At 41.3% G+C, this 17,168-nt stretch overlaps 1 protein-coding gene across 8 annotated transcripts in view; it reads left to right on the top strand.

Moving 5' to 3' along the window:
• VPS13B (vacuolar protein sorting 13 homolog B) overlaps positions 1-17,168 on the top strand; it is a 1,237,203-nt gene that overhangs the window by 913,696 nt on the left and 306,339 nt on the right. For all 8 annotated transcript variants that reach the window (XM_033933145.1, XM_033933154.1, XM_033933146.1 and 5 more), the window contains one exon: positions 15,942-16,144. In XM_033933145.1, the coding sequence (XP_033789036.1) occupies positions 15,942-16,144 (203 nt within the window). The remainder of the gene's footprint in view (positions 1-15,941; positions 16,145-17,168) is intronic.

Below are 17,168 nucleotides of genomic sequence, written 5' to 3'. Positions count from 1 at the left end.
CAACCAGCCACCTCCACCTGAGGAACTCCCAAGGTGTGACTCCCCACCAAGAAGGAATAGGTCTTGAGGCTTTATTCTTCAGGAATCATGATAAAATGTTTTTGTGTTGGAAGGTGTAGGTTTTTCCCGATGTGTGTTTATTTGTTTTCTCAAGCTTTTGGATATCTGCCAGATTTTAAGGTAGCTGATTAGGAATGTCATAGGCCATTATTCCTGGGACCTAGGAATATTTAGAAGATAAGTGATTATTTCATTTAAATTTATGAATTGTGAATTTCAATACATTTACAAAACATTTTTGCAATATCAAACTATGCAATGATTGGATGGGTAGGCATATTTTGTGGGTTTGTACCATCGATTGGTCTTTTGGTCTCTGGCATATTTCACATGGAAAAACGAGGATTGATTACAAATTTCTTAACATCTGGGATTTTTGCATTTATGGTTGAATTTAAGATCAAATGAAGATCAAGTATGCATATTGTCACAGGGTAGGGCAGGGTATTGAAAGGACGGCTATGCCTATGGCTAGGCAAGGGAAAATACTCGCCCAAAGAGATAAAACACTACCCACACCAACACCTCAGCCCAGAACTACAGCCAGGCAAGGAAGGTTCAGTGAAGAGCAAAGAAGTACCTATTTGTTTTTGCCGGAGGTAGAGAAGGGAGAACAATGGGTGAAGGGAACTAAAGGTACTCGGGATAGTGTTCCTAGGGGGAGGATGCACCACACATCACCTGACCTTCATGGGGAACACAATTCCAGGCAACACCAGGAACATTCCAGTCCTCAAGTTAGGCAGGAACAAGCTACACCTGTTGCTCATTATCCTGAGGCTTATAGGGACCAGCAGCAGTGCTCAGAAAGGAGGCTGCCGCTGAACCAACCCATGCTGTACCAGAGGGGAAGGCCTGGAGACAGGAGACCCGTTCCAAGAGCCCGGAACAATGTACCTCAGCCTAACACCCAGGTCAGACCTAATTGTTTAGAAGCTGAAATGTTAGAGGAGTGCATGAGAGAAGCTTCAGACAGGGAAGACTTTGTAGACCAGGAAGAAGCCATGGACTATAAAGAAGGAAGTGATGATTCTGACCAGTGGGCTATGGAAACCAATGGGGTTTAAAGAAGTTAGGCTGAGTTTGGGTTGTGCTAGCTAATGGGCTGACTGTCTTTGTAACCTTCAAGCCAGAAGAGAGATTACTGAAAGCCTTAGTGGTTTGAGAAGGTTCCTTGCATTCTTTTGAGCAAGAACCGCAGAGTTTATAGGCTGGGGCAATTAGCACGGCCCAGCCTTGGCAATAGTGGGAGACCTTTTTCCTTTTTGAAGTTTTGGCTTAGACTGGATTCTGGGCCCTAGTTGGGAGGGACCACAGCTAACGGTCATTGTGGGAGGAGGTCCCTTCTGCCCTGAGCTCTGCATCCAGAGAGCTCAGAGGCGGGTCCAGTCTACGGCGGCCAAAAGTGATTGCCGGCAGAGACTGTATCCAACTAAGAGAGAGTATTTTGAAAGTAGTTGGAATCCATGGACTATTATTGTCTTGATGTAATGAAGAGTCAATTTGGACTATTATTGAGGAACACAAGTTTATTTTTCTTTTGGAACTGTGAAAGCGAATTGTAGATTTGAAAGCTGAAGTTCCTAATGGAATAAAGAATTTTGTTTTGGAAGCAGAACTGGGTGTTTTTCATTTGATCCACCAATTCCAATCAGCACTGATAATCCGCTCGGTCAGCACCATGTGCCCTCGGCTCTTTCGGTCACTCATGCTTGGGCGCAGCTCAGCCTAGGTGATACACGGTGACAATATGTAGTATCGCATCATACCGTATGCTATGACTTTCTCCATGGCAAACTGGATGGACTATACAGGTCTTTATGTATAATCGACTGCTATGTACTATGTTAGCTGTCAACCAAGCAAAATTTAGCAGCAAGCTTATTCAATTGTTATGCTTACTATTCAGCATTTATTAGCTGGTTAAGATATAATCATAGACATGGTCCTAGTTAGATCATGTTTTTCACTTTCTGTTTTGTTTTATTAATGTATGGATATTTTGTATGTTGCTTAGACTTTGTTAGGTGGGGCAGTGGCATAGTAAGGGGGAACAGGGGGGCAGACCGCCCCAGGCACTGCCTTGGTGGGGGCACTGGCATCTCTCCTCCTCTTTACTCCCTCCCCTATCCTTCCCCACCACTCTCTTGCCGTTCGCGCCTTGCCTTCCCCCCATGCCTCTAACTCTTTGGCGAGAGCAGAATCTCTAACCTGCTGCTCGCACCGGATTTGGCTGTCTTTAGTGAACCAGGAAGTCACAGAGGGAGAGCTGAGGCCCTTCTGTAAAGGGATGTAAATATAAGAAATTTCAGGAACGATTGCTATCTTTTCAGGCAGCATTATGGACTAGGGATTTAACTCGTATATTCATATTCCCAAATTCGTATCAACAATTTTGACGTGCCTTAAAAACGTATCTTTTTAGGCAATCTTTCGGAAGTTAGATATTGGATGTTTATTCATTTGTATTATTAGTCTTTGTGAACCGCATAGAACTTAATGGTATTTGCGGTATGCAAGTGAGTTTTATGTTATGTTATGTATGGGCAGCAGATTGGAGATTCTGCTTGTGCCGTCAAAGTTAAAGAGGTATGGGGGTAGTGTAGGTAGATTTATGGGTGTGACAAATTAGTGTAACGTAAAGAAGTCACATGCACATATCTAGTATCTAGGATACACCATAAAAACCTTTCCGGATTCAGCAGTCTTTGCCTACTTATACGAAACAGACCAAGGCTATATGAAATATTTTATTCTAGAAATAGAAAAATATAATTCATAAGCCAGCAGCAAATAATAACTAATTATTGTTCACAAAATATCCGAATACATAATGAAACTCAGTACATAATTATCACACAACTTTTGCTAGATAAATGAGTAACTAATTCTTACACACACTAGATATTTCCTTATTATAATAATAATTCTTGATTAGCAGCAATCTAAAATAGCTTTTCACCCCAGGAACTTCACTTCCTTATCCCATACAACAATAGAATTCTTTTATCTAACCCCAGCTGAAAATATAGATAATTTCCTTATCCTCACCATCAGATTAGGCCTTAGCAAACTCAGAGAGATGGAAGTCTTCTTCTTCTCAGCGCGGAGGATATGAATTTTCTTGATTAGGAATAAAGTCCATTGGTCACTGGAACAGCTGTAAATTAGGTTGTCAGCAACAGTTTCCTTATGTGATGAAAAACCAGATCTGTTTCAAAAGCAGTGCTTTATTTTCACTCTCCTCAGTGAGCTAAGTCACAAGAGGTACTTTTCAGGTCTTAATTATTATAGAAGATATGCAGAGAAAAACTATGTTAAAATGCAAGCTTCCTTACACCTTAGTACAGACTAGTCAATTAATTAGGCACCTTCTCTTTGGTTATCGTCAGATGACCTTTCAGGACCAATCCAGAAACAGAACTAGGATCAATAGCCTTTCTGTGTAAAGTCTGGTAGAGGCTGTGTAACAGAGGCGCCTTCGAAGATAAGAACAGCACAACAGCAATGCCTCCCCCAAGATTCACACAGGCTGAGCATGTAGGCATAGTTGAATGTCCTTGACTAGAATACAATTCTGATACAAACCCAGAATGTATCAGGCTTAAACAGCAAAGATGATTTCTTCTTTCTCTTCTTGCAAACAATGGTTCATGCTGAAAATATAGTTCAGGCTTAATGATGTCATAGAGGCCTAACCTTCAGATGTAGAGAAGGAAACACCCCTACAGTAGGGAAGAGGCGTGCATGGGGGGAGGATGGAGAAGAGAGCAGAGTCTCACTAAGCCCTTCATTCGATTTGACTGGCAGTACTCTCAAGCAAAGACCTAGAATGCTCCTTCTATCGCTGAACAGAAAGGCACATTTTGGAGAGTCACTAGATTGATTTTATTCTTATTCACTTATACAACCACTGGAACTTGGAACGGCCTTCCAGCAGAACAGAAAGGAATGATCTCAGTTTCAGAAAAAATTGAAAACTTTTCTATTTAAAGGTTCCTATTAACCGGAATAATCCTTTCATCAACCCAAGAAAAACTCTGTTTATCAATCGCAAATGACAATACCACGAACACTAATATCACTATAAATCTACTCCTCTTACCCTGTACGTGCTACCTTTTAATGTAATTAATTTGTTAATAACACTGTATTCTCCCCTTATAATGTAAGGGCCTCTTGAACCTAAATTGAATAAGTGCAATCTATAAATTTAGATTCGATTAGTTTTTAGGTCTTTAGTTTGGTCCTTTAACTGAATTTATGGAAATAAAGAGTGTTTTCTACTTCTAGAAGTGGTATCTTCCAGTTTTCATGCACATGGGTTGCAATGTCTTCCTTCTTTTGTTGTCCTCTTTCTGGCTTTTACTCATGAATATTATAGCCCCCCCCCCTTAATAAACTATCACTAAAAGCTCTATCATCTCAGTTTTATCCTTCCCTTTAGTACCTTCTTTACCTATTTTTTGAGAGATTTCACTAAGTGACATCTCTCACTATAATAGAAATTATCCATATAATAGAAATTATCCATTATAATAGAAATTATCCATAAACCAAGACTTGAGCGAGTAAGCTACATGAGGTAAGGCTTGCACTTCCATGAATGTGTGACTTGTAAGTGTGATAATTAAATTTGCTGATAATACAAAGGGCTAGATTCATTAACCTGCCCGATCGTGACCAATCTGGGCAGGTCCGATGGAATTCTTCAAGCAACAATATTCAAATGGGGGCGATCGGAGGAACGCCTCCATGCACCGACACAGATCGCTAGTGTGCGATCCAGATGCATGCACAGACCATTTGCTTTCCCTGTAAATGGTCTGCGCACGCATTCGTCTTTGCTGCGTTTTTTGTTGTTGTTGCTTTGTGGGGGGGCCCTGACTTGATCCCTGGCGGCAGCAGCAGCCTCTTTTTTAAAAACTTTTTTTAAACCTCTCTTTCAACTTCTTTGTAAGCCCATGGTTTTAAGCTGCTTTACACCCGCAGGTTAAAACCACGGACTCACTGTGCGGAGCAGCAGAGAGGAGACATTCGGGGCAGCAGGCAGGAGACATTCCGGGGAGAGCATGGCAGCGATTCGGGGTAGAGCAGGCAGGAGAGATTCAGGGCAGAGCAGGCAGTAGAGATTTGGGACAGAGCAGGCAGGAGAGATTTGGGGCAGAGATATAATTGTCAGGGCAGCAGAGAGCAGGGCGTGCAGAGAGCAGGGGGCAATGGAGCTGGAGAGTCATAAAGAATGTTTGCGACTGGTCACCAGCAGTTGCTTCATGGATTGACCGGCCAGTCCAGTCGGTTTGCAACATTTGTTTTGTGAATTGAATCCCTGCCTACTTTGCATGCCGTTCCCCTCATTTTCATGCGCGGATCAGAATCGGATCAGCAGAGAGGTAAGTGAATCTTGCCGGATTAAAATCGGGTCGCAAAGGGATCACAAACCGATCAGTACACGGTTTGCTTAGTGAATCTAGTCCAAAGTTGTTAAATCGCAAGAGGACCTTGTGAGACAATGGAAGTTGACGTTTAATGTTTGCAAGTGCAAAGTGATGCATGTGGGAAAGAGGAACCCGAACTATAGTTATGTGATGCAGAAAAGGATCTAGATGTCTTCGTTGAGAATACGTTGAAAGCTTCAGCTCAATGTGTGGTGGCAGCTAAGAAAGCAAATAGAATATTAGAAATTATCAGTAAAGAAATGGAAAACAAAGTTGAAAATGTTATAATGCCCTTGTATCGCTCTATGGAATAGCTACACCTCGAATCCTGTGTTCAATTCTGGTAGCCATATCTCAAAGAGATAAAATTAGAAAAAGTAAAGAGAAGTACGAAGAATGATAAAAAGGATGGGCCAATTTCCCTATGAGGAAAAGCTAAAGCAGCTAGGGCTCTTTAGCTTGGAGAAGAGATATGATAGTGATATGATAGTGGTCTATAAAATACTGAGTGGAGTGGAATAGGTATATGTGAATCGCTTGTCTACTCTTTCCAAAAATACTAGGACTAGGGGGCATGCAATGAAGCTACTAATTAGTAGATTTAAAACAAACCGGAAAAAATATTTCTTCACACAATGTGTAATTAAACTCTGGAATTTGTTTCCAGAGACTGTGGTGAGATCAGTTAGCTTAGCAGAGTTTTAAAAAAGGTTTGGATTATTCCCCAAAACAGAAGTCCATAGGCCATTATTTGGGCTCTCATAAAAAAAACTTTACGAAGATTTAGAATAATACAAAATGCAGCAGTCCGTTTGATATTCAGGCTGAAGAAACATGATCATGTGAGCCCTTATTATCAATGACTTCATTGGTTAACATTTGAAGCAAGAGTTCTGTTTAAATTTGGATGTATCTGCTTTAAAGCGTTGTTTGGATTGGCTCCAGGATATCTGTCCTTCCAGTTAGAACTGCATAAATCCAATAGGAATACTCGAAATACTCATATATTTATGTATCTGACCTTAAAAGCCTGTCGATTTAAGAGATTTTTGGAGAAAACTTTTTCTTTTCAAACAGGGAAAATGAGCTCCTGGTTAAGTATTCTTATACTACAAGCTCAATCCTATTATTCTTTTAGGAAGCTGTTGAAAACCCATTTGCTTGAAAAATTGGTAAATTGAGATTGGTTGTATTCCCTTTGATGTGTTTATGTATGCCTCACTGAATGTAGTCTTCTTTGATGTAAACCGCTTAGAACTTATGGTAGGGCGGTATATAAGAATAAAGTTATTATTATTATTATTATAATTATTATTATTATTGAGTTGGCTTGGGGAAATCCACTGCTTATTCCTGGGATAAGCAGCATAAAATCTGTTTTACTACTTGGGATCTTGCTAAGTACTTGGGACCTGGGTTGACCACTATTGGGAACAGTATACTGGGCTTGATGGATCTCCAGCCTGTCCCAGTATGACAACTGTTATGTTCTTAATATTTGTAATAGTTATTCCTTCAGTACACGCAGATTTTTTGCATTGAAATTACAGAACCTCTTACTTGCAAGCAACAAATTAAAGTAATCTGATCCGTTAAACGCAGATTGTAGCTTGGGGGGGTGGCTCAAAGTTGAACCTTTTTGGCATCTTTCAGCCTCTAAAGTTCTAGATTCAAACAAGCTGATTTTCTAATCCTTTGGTCCTGCTGCAGCAGAGATCTTGCCAAAAAACACAAAATATCTTAATAAGGGATGTAGTTCAAAAGTAAAAGCAGTATTTGATACAGGTGAAAATACATAGGATAGAATTGTCTTACACTGGGTGATTATTTTTGTATTATTACTATTCTAGAAAGCTTTTTGAACATTCATAAAACTTGAAACATCTGTTTATTGTATAGTGCCTGGCTTTAGGATTGTTTCAATGCCTCCATATTTAAATGTTAAATTTCAGTAAAGACGCAATTGATTAAAATTATGTTTGTCCTCTGGGGAGGAAATAGTGTAAACAAAAACATATAATAATTATAATTGTTGTAGAAGCAAATATTTGGCAAATTAATTTGTTGGGAGACTGAAAAAATAGTGCAGAGAAAGGAATAACTGGCACAAATGCTGATATTCATAAATTGTGAGTTACCCAAATACAGTACATATGTCTCTTTTATGCTTTTTATCTCTGGGAGCCCTCTGCAGTTTCTGGTACTTAAATGGCAATGATTTTGGTACTTTTAAAAAATGTAAGATTATTAAAAATAATAACAATGGACCTGATGTCAAAAAAGATTAACTGGACAGGAGATGCTCCTGCTTGATGAAACCACGCTGAGTGGGCCAGCTGCGATATTCAATGGCACTTAACCAGGCATTGCACCTGAATATGGGCTTTAACTGTTCTTTTTTTTTTTTTTTTTGAATAAAGCTTTTATTGAGATATACACACAACATAAAATATACATAATAGATGCAGCAGCAATAAATAAAACAAGGCACAATGTGCAACATTCTGGAAAACACTCAAAGTGCTGCCAACCAAATAACATGTGCAATCCCTATGATCAAGCAACAACAAACCACAATAGCCCCTACCCCCCCCCCCCACCCTACCCCCAGGGACAAAACACCATACCTACAACACTTAAAAAGGTTGAGAACCATCAAAGCCCATACACAGCAGAAAATAGAAGAGGAATAGGAATATGAAATCCCCCACATCCCCGCCCTCCCAGTTCAGCCCCAAATGTAGCTCAAATCCCCGGTCCGCCCCTACCTCCAACCTCCACAGAAGCCCGAAATCTACGCCAAATGCGAGCATAGCCATGTTGTTTGCCATGCCGCAAAGCCGTTAAGTGGTAAAGAAGTTGCCATGAAAGCAAGCGCTGCTCCACCATAGCCCAGGTGGGAGAGAGCGCTTGCTTCCACAAGGAGGCTAAAGCCAACCTGGTAGCAGTGAATGCCAGCTTACAGAACATAGAATCTCCCCAGGCAAGATCTAATTGATGCCAATACAATAGGGCATGTTGCCAACTCTCCGGGATCTGGATATCAAGGATCTGGGACACCCTAGAAAAAACCTCCTTCCAGAACCCACACACCCGCCCTCACTGCCACCACATATGAAGGTATGTGCCCACCTCCCCACAGCCCCGCCAACATAGTACACTCGCACCCCCCTGCCAACGTGCCACAGCCTGAGGAGTATAATACCAACGAAAGAGGACCTTATAACCATTCTCAATCAGCAGAGCAGATATACCCGCCGAGGAAACTTCTGTCCAGATATTCCCCCAAGTGTCCCACAAAATAGAAGCACCCCAATCACCTTCCCAAGCCCTCATGTAGGGATGTGGGGCCTCCCTACGATTAAGACACCTATAGATAACAGCCAGAACTCCCTTCCGGAGCACTGGACCCAACAATAACTCAAAGGGGGTCTTGCCCCCCCTCAAATCCCCCAGGAGACCCGAAGTCCGAATATAGTGAATAACTTGGAGGTAAGGAAACAGATCCCGGACCCCCCAGCCAAACCTACCCTGGAGCTCTGCAAAGGGTCGAATACGGCCCAAAATCGGATCCCACAGTTGTCCACACATACCAAGCCATTAGCTTCCCAAGCAGCAAACACTCCCCCATCCATGCCCGGTAAAAAATCTGGATTATGTCTCAACGGGGTATACCAGGAATGGCGCCTGCCCTGCAATAAGCCCCCTCTGGTCTGATTCCAAACCCTCAGAGAAGTTCCAATTGAAGGTACCTCACCCACTAGTCGCACCCTGCCCGGCAGCCATGGCCGATGCATCAAGGGCACTCCATCATTTAAACTTTGCTCTATCTCCACCCACGGTTTCGGTACTTGCGTCTGCCACTCTAAAAGGGCACGTAACTGAGAAGCCTGGTAGTATTTCACCACGTTGGGTACCCCCAGTCCCCCATCACTCCGTCCCAAATATAAGACCTTCCTGCTTACCCTGGGTCTCCTGCCCGCCCATATAAAATCAAAAAGGTGCCTTTGAACCCCCTCCAACGCCCTCCTGCTCACCCATAGCGGCAACACCTGAAATAAAAACAAGAGACGGGGTAAGATCATCATCTTCACAACAGCCACCCTGCCCAACCAAGAAAAGTACTGATCCTTCCAGCCAAGCAAATCCTGGCGAATACGCCGAAAGAGTGGAGGGAAATTAAGATCATAAAGTGCCACTCCCAGCGGTCCAAAATAAACCCCAAGGTAACGTAGAGAATGCTGGACCCACCGAAACGGAAATCGGTCTCTGAGATAAGACACTCGCTCTCCAGTCAAGTTAATATTGAGAAGCTCCGATTTACCAACGTTAACACGAAACCCCGACACCTGACCAAAATCTTCCAACTCCCGCAATATTGCAGGCAGAGAACTCTCAGGCTCCTCCACCGTAAACAGTAGGTCATCCGCGAACAGGGTCAACTTATAATCCCCTCCCGGCACCGTAACCCCTTTGATATCCCGGTTCATCCGCACCCGCTGAGCCAAGGGTTCTACCGTCAAGGCAAAAAGAAGCGGGGAGAGAGGACATCCCTGTCGTGTTCCCCGGGCTAATGAAAAAGTCTCCGAATACCCCCCATTAACCTTAACACAACTAAGAGGGCAAGTATAAATCCAATCTTGCATGCGCGGACCCAAACCCACAGAATCTAAGACCCGAAACAAAAAAGGCCAGGAGACCCTATTGAAAGCCTTCTCAGCGTCGACAGATAAAAACCCCGTGTCCCGTACACCCCTCCTGGCCCAATCAAACAAGTTATAGACCCGACGAGTGTTATCGCCCTCCTGTCTTCTCACTACAAACCCCGACTGATCAGGATGGATCAACCGGGGAATCCAACTCATCAGTCTATCCGCCAAAATTCGCATGAAGATCTTAGTGTCAACCCCCAGCAGCGAAATCGGCCTATAGGAAGCACATTGAAGGGGGTCCTTTCCCTCCTTAGCCAGCACCGTAACCCCCGCCAAGCGCATGAAGTAGGGGAGAACACTATTCTCTTGCAGAGAATTAAGAAAGCGCAACAAAGGAGGCAGCAAAAGATCCTGAAAGCGTTTATAGTACCGAACAGTGAATCCATCCATCCGGGGGCTTTAACTGTTCTGACTTGAAAGCTTTACTTAAAACAGTCTTTAAGCAAAAAGGGCCAAAAATTGCAATAACAAAAGTTTTGGCAGAAAGCAAAAATACCAGCAAATGCTTACAGTTGCTTATTTCTTCCAGGACTCTCTACTCTCAAGATTCCTTATTTTTCTTTTTCGCCTGTACACTCTTTAGAGTTGGTTTACCATGAGATGGGAACACCACTGTTGACTTCTTTTTCTGTGCGGAAACATAGGGAATATATCATATATATCGTATATATATACAGTCAAACCTCAATTTGCGAGTTTTGCAAGACGAGCAAAACACTCGAGTAAACTTTAACTCACAAAACAAGCATTGACTCGATCAACGAGTGCGTCCAACCCAAGAACCGGCTTCTCTCCCCCCATGGCCCACTCCTAAACCCTTATCTCCAGCAGACACCGGCACCGGCAAACAGCACGCACCAACGCACGCCAGAACCACTACCTTACCCATGCTGCATCCAGCTCCACTGGAAACAGGAAGTGGAAGCAAAACGAGGTGGAGCTTGTCCGAAGAGTGCTGCATTCTCCACACAACTCATTAGCCAGAAGTTGGAGAGAAGCACAGGAGCTTCCCCTGCCCAATACAACTTCTCCCGCTCCAGATTGGAGCGCTTCTCCTTACTTTGCCCCGGTAATTTTGCCGCCAGGTATGAATTTTGGCAGTGCAGTGATGATGGTAGCTTGATGATGATGTTCCCTGAGAGCACTTAAACGTTTGAGGCTGTACCATTCCAGATGTGGAGGGGAGAAACCACCTGTCCACCACGTGAGTGCAGGCAGCTGCCGGAGGTAAGTGTGCGGCTGGGTTAAGCTTGGCACCAGAGCCAGGTAGATGGGTTGGCAGCAAGGGGTGGTTTGTGCTTAGAGAGTTTTGAAAGAGACGGGCTGGAGATAGAGGAAGGTTTCTTGAGCAATAGTTTCACAGAGGGAGGAGGGAAAGCTGTTCAGTCGGAGCCAGCGGCTAATGCTGTGTTCTCAGGTACAGGTGGATTAGATGCGGAAATCTGAGGTATTGGGGTGGGGGGTACTGCAGTAGATACTTCAAGTTTGCAGGGAAGGGTGGTGAGCTTTTAATTGCAACATAGGCCTGTTTTTGGATGTGGAACAAATCATCCGAGTTTCCATTACTTTCTATGGGGAAACTCGCTTTGATATACGAGCATGCTTCTGGAACAAATTGAGCTAAAGAGGACTCCTATTTGATAATAATAGAAAAGATGTTTAATAATACATTAGTGAAGCATAGCACATGAAAAAATATACTGTATATATTGCATACTAAACCTCATTTCCAAAAGGTTAAGAACATAAAAGGAAATTGTAGCCACCACCAGAGCCTCTAAGCAGGTTTCACAGTGCCCCTAGTAGCTACAGTTAAAATCGAACTGGGCGTGTGACTCAGAATGGAGTTAACCCTGCAAGGACTGCAATACTTTATATAACCCCCCCCCCCCCCAACAAAATTACAGGTGAAACAATTCTCAAAGTAAGTTTAATGGTCAGAATGTGCCCAGCAAAAGAAAACAAAATGCAATTCCAAAAGAAAAGTTCAGGGGAAAATCCTGGGTAGCTCTCAGGATTTCTCCACACAGTTCATTTAACTCCAACTGTATTTTATCATCCAAACAGTTTCCTCTCCACAAAGTTCTTTCCCCTAGCCTGTACACTCTAGGGCTCAGGTAAGTCCAGCTCCTTAGCTGTAACAGTCCCAACGTTCAAACAGCCCAAATATGAAAGCCTCCAGCTATCACAGCACTGCTGAGGTCAGGAGAAGTGCCTCAAGTTTGCATTCAAAAAGCACAAAAACAGCTTTCAAAATCCCTCCCAGATCATGGCAAACTTCTCCCACTAAAGGCACTCCCAGCTTCCTACAAGCATGGGCTGAGAACAAAAACAGCAAACAAAAATCCACAGTTCTGGCATTCCATGAAAAAGGCAAACAAAAACATCCTCAGCAAAAATAGGAAAAAGCAAAAACTCATAGTTCTCCAATCAATCACAGTTCTCCAGTCAGTACTTGCCTTATGCCACTTGCCTCTTCTTACAGCTCCATAACACTTGCTGGCCTGTGCTACAAATGGTGGTATGGACCCAGCTCCTTCCACACCCAGGTCTAAGGCATTATCCAGCTTTAGCCTGGAACTTTTTCATTGGGAAGAGGCCCATGTCTTCCCCCTCACCTCCCCTGCCAAGTGCAAACTACTGGCTTTTCATGAGGGGAGCCACGCCCTACTCTGACTGAGCCTGCTCTCACCTGGGTCTCTCTCTGGCTCCCCCGATGGCCACTAGGACAACAACAGAGACCAAGGCAGACACGGATCCTGACTGGTCACATTATACACTACTCAAACAATAGCTATCCTTCAGAGCAAATGGACTTGCCTGATGTACAATCTTGAGATCACTGTGACATCATCAATATGCACCTAGATGTCACAAAAAAAAAATTGGAAGATGTTCTTTGGGGTAACTGACCATCCTTGGGACTTTAACCCATGACCTTCAGAAGATGGAGGAGCTGCCTTTAACCATTGAGCCATATGTGCTTCCTTTTAGTCAGGGGTTCCTACCATGATAACTTAGAAGATCCTAGCCATCTCAGGGTAAAAATAAGTTTCATTCTGAACCATGGAAAGGGCAGAGTGTTTATGAAAATGACAAAGTCCACCATCCATACTCTCTTAAAAGAGCAAATAAAAAGCTGCAAAAGTACTGGAAAGGGGAGGATGGATTTGAGCCCATGGTAAGGGCTCCTAAGGTTTTTTTTTTTCTTTTTTGTGACAGTCTGCCATGTAGGTGTATGTTGATGACATCACAGTGATCTCAAGATTGTATACCAGGTATGTCCATTTGCTGTGAAGGATAGCTATTGTGTGAGTAGTGTATTTCCTTTTATGTTCTTAACCTTTTGAAAATGAGGTTTAGTATGCAATATATACAGTATATTTTTTCTTGAGCTATGCTTCACTAATGCATTATTAAACATCTTTTTCTATGATCAAATAGAAGTCCTCTTTAGCCCCAAAACAGAAGTTTAATATATATATATTGTTGATGTGCTTTGATTGAGTAATGCATCATTAAATATATTTTGAGCTTAATATCAACCTGGAGTCCTCTTAAATCTCAAAATAAAAGTCCCATTCACCTATAAATGGATGCCTAACTGACGCCTAAGCCCTGTCCACCTAATAGCGTCTACCTAGTGCCCAGCTCACGCTCAAAAGTAGTCCTGGTTTTGAAAGATCTACATTTTAGGTGTGAGGTAGACGGGTTAGGGCACTGAGCAGCATACAATTCTGTAGATGGATGTCCACATCAAAGCCACGCCTATGCCATACCGCCTATTGTTAGGTGCAGCTTTTTTTGCTGGATGTCCACAATTTTGTGGACATCTACTTGTAGAATTACATCCAGCGTTTGGACGTCTAAATTCCAATTAATGCTTGTTAAAGTCATTAATTGGTCTTATTATCTAATTTATTTGTACGCCTAAGCCGATGGACGCCCAAATTGTGGATGCCTAAAGTTAGACGTCCTTTACAGAATCTAGACCTTAGTTCTCAGATTACATATAAAACATTTGCCTTAAACACCAATAATATTAGGCAATCTGAGTTGAATCAGTGGTCTTACACAGTGAAGGGATTAAAACTCTCTATTTCCCAGTACTTAATACTTCTTTTTAACAACAGGAGTCACAAAAATCCAGTTTAAATTCTGAAACACACTTTAAAAGTTCTTATCAATTTTCCTTTGAAATATAACATCAAACTTACACCCCTTTTTACGAAGCTGCATTAAGCTTTTGTGTTGTTTATTTATCTATTTATTCATTTTTAACACAGCAGTTTGCATTATTGTTTAACAAATTTTTAACAATAATTTGTTTGAGATTTTTATTCTTTAGATAACTAGTCTGATATGTTTTTTAAAAAAATATCTATTTGCTTGATTATTGTTGAGTGATCTGTTTTCTGTCTCTTTTATTTTCATTCGGTTCCTTTTACAAAGCTGCGGTAGAGATTTCCACTGTGGGCCAGCAAGGTTTATGCTCAGACACTCATAGGAATTCTATGAGCATTGGAGCATTTACCTCTACTGCGGATTTGTAAATGTCGGTAATTATTCTTTACATTTATGTTTTATTATTGCTAATGTCTTGTATGAATTTTATAGAAGTTAAGCTCCTGACGCAGGCATTGATTTTGCTGAAACACGTCCATGTCGAGTCTTCATAAATGTACATTTTGATGAAATGTGAGCTTTCGTATTTGTGAAGAGAAAGAATAAATATCATTGTTTGGTTCCTTCCTTATTTCACTTTTACCCCCTTTTATGATGCCGCGTTAGCATTTTTTTTTTTTTGCCGGCTGTGGTGGTAAAAGTTCTGATGCTCAAGGGTATTCTATGAACATTGGAGCTTTTACCACTGCGGCTGGCAATAATAAAAGGTTGTACTCTCTCATATTAGACATGAGGTATTTCTCTCTCTTGTTTTTGGTTGTTTTTTTATAGGTAGCACATGTTATGTATTTGGACTCGTTTAGATTATCTTGATTTTAAGAGCATAAACTGAATTCCTGTTACAAATAGTTATATAGCGAAGTTGTATGTATATCAGACAAACAAAAGTGAAAATTCAAAATGCTTATTTCCTCTCAGGAAAGAACAGAATTAAATAAAACTGCTGTTCTGATTCACTATAAGCTCTTCTGGATAAATTGCCTATTATCATGAAAAAAGTCATTAACCTTAAAATATTTGCATATTTATAAACATCTGAAAAAAATTATTTGGTACTTTAAAACTAGCAATGAAATTGTTTAAAGTCAATCATGTAAATTCACTAACAGTGCTCATGGTGAAGTTTTAAAAGTGCAGAATCAAAAAATATGAAGTTAATTAAAAAATTAAGCATTATCAAGCAGCAACAAATAATCCATACCCTAGTATACAGCAGAGATTAAGAATAAAGTACAAAAGGAAAAAAGTATTATGACAGTGAAAGCTGGTAACAAACAGGCTGGGACCTGCAGTTTTCAAGCTTAACAGCTGAGCAACTATTTTATTGTATAAGTAGCACAAACTAAATTTATATTTTCCTTCTGTCTATCTTTATATAATATGTTGTACTTTCACTATTTGCATTTTGTAATTTGTTGATTGTCCAGCTCTTTTCAGTTGTGAACCGCCTAGAAGCCATCTGGCGGTATAGAAGAATAAAGTTATTATTATTATTATTAAGTTATTAAACCGTCTAACTTTATGACATTTTTTTTTAATCTTTTAGGCATGATCCATGGTGTATCACTTGTGCTCAGCTTAAATGACTTGGTCCTTAAAACAAACATGAAAGACAGAAGCAGATCTCTACTTGGCCCTGTCTGCTGTACAACAAATCTAGAAGCCAAGTGGTGTAAGCACAGTGGAAACCCTAGTCTCCACCATTATGTTCCAAAAGTGCTTATCGATGTAAGAGGTGGACTGATGCAGGTTTGTAAAGAGTGTTGGTGTCAGGAAGTGCCTCCTTCTATGGTGTATCAAAATGTTCCATAAATTATTTATATTCATATCAACAAAAAGGTCAAACATATTAAAATGTTTAGAATGATTGTGGAAGTTCCAGCACGAGATACATACAATAGCAAAATATAACGGAGACTGGAGATTTGACCCCTAACCCACTAAGTTAAGTCATTTCACAAAAGTTTTTTTTATTATTGGTAAAGAGAAAAAAGTTAATAAGTAAAATTGTGTGCAATTATTATAATTTTAGCCTGAAAGGGTAAAAGAAAATAAATTCAAACCTCTGTCTCTGGGCTTCTGAACATACATATCACCTTTATTGTTTGTAAAAAATTTCAAAAGATTGAGGTAGAAGTGTAATTTTTTCACCAGAGTTGTTTACACTACAGTATGGTTTGTTGGGGGGGGGGGGGGGGGTGTTTGTTTGTTTTTGGGGTTTTTTTGGAACATTTGGAGCATTACCTGTTTTTCCCCATCTCTTGTTATAGAATAGTATTTGACAGGATTTTTATAAGTACAAATATAACTCTGAACTTCAACTACTGTTGCCTTATGTATTATAGTGCAATAGTGTCATTCTGGATGGATGGGTAATATCCCAGTGCTTGCAAGCCATACAGAAGGAATCCAGTTTAGATTTTAAACCCTTCCTCCTTCACCAGAGGGCTCTGCTTCCCCCTTCAGTTTTTCCTTCTGCACGTGAGCCGGAAGGAGTTTTTCGATTTACTCTGTTTGGGGTTTTTTTCAGTCTTTTTGTGGTATTTTGACTGAATTTGGTGCTAAGAGCTCCCCTAGTCGAGGGTTCAGCTCTGCATGCATGCAGGAGAAGCAGACTGAAGTCTTCAGTTGACAGACCAATCCCTCTGTGGTACCTGTTGGTCAGCCTGCAATAACCTTTTGAAACTCGGAGTCCATTCACCTTGTAGCATTGCTCGGCTACTGCATCACAGTGGCTTGAGTGCAGGCTGATCGGCATCCATAGGGGGCAGTG

Source organism: Geotrypetes seraphini, chromosome 2 (assembly GCF_902459505.1).
Source record: "Geotrypetes seraphini chromosome 2, aGeoSer1.1, whole genome shotgun sequence".
NCBI lineage: Eukaryota > Metazoa > Chordata > Amphibia > Gymnophiona > Dermophiidae > Geotrypetes > Geotrypetes seraphini.
The sequence above is the reverse complement of the archived record's forward strand: the minus strand, read 5'-3'. Positions and strand labels throughout refer to the sequence as shown.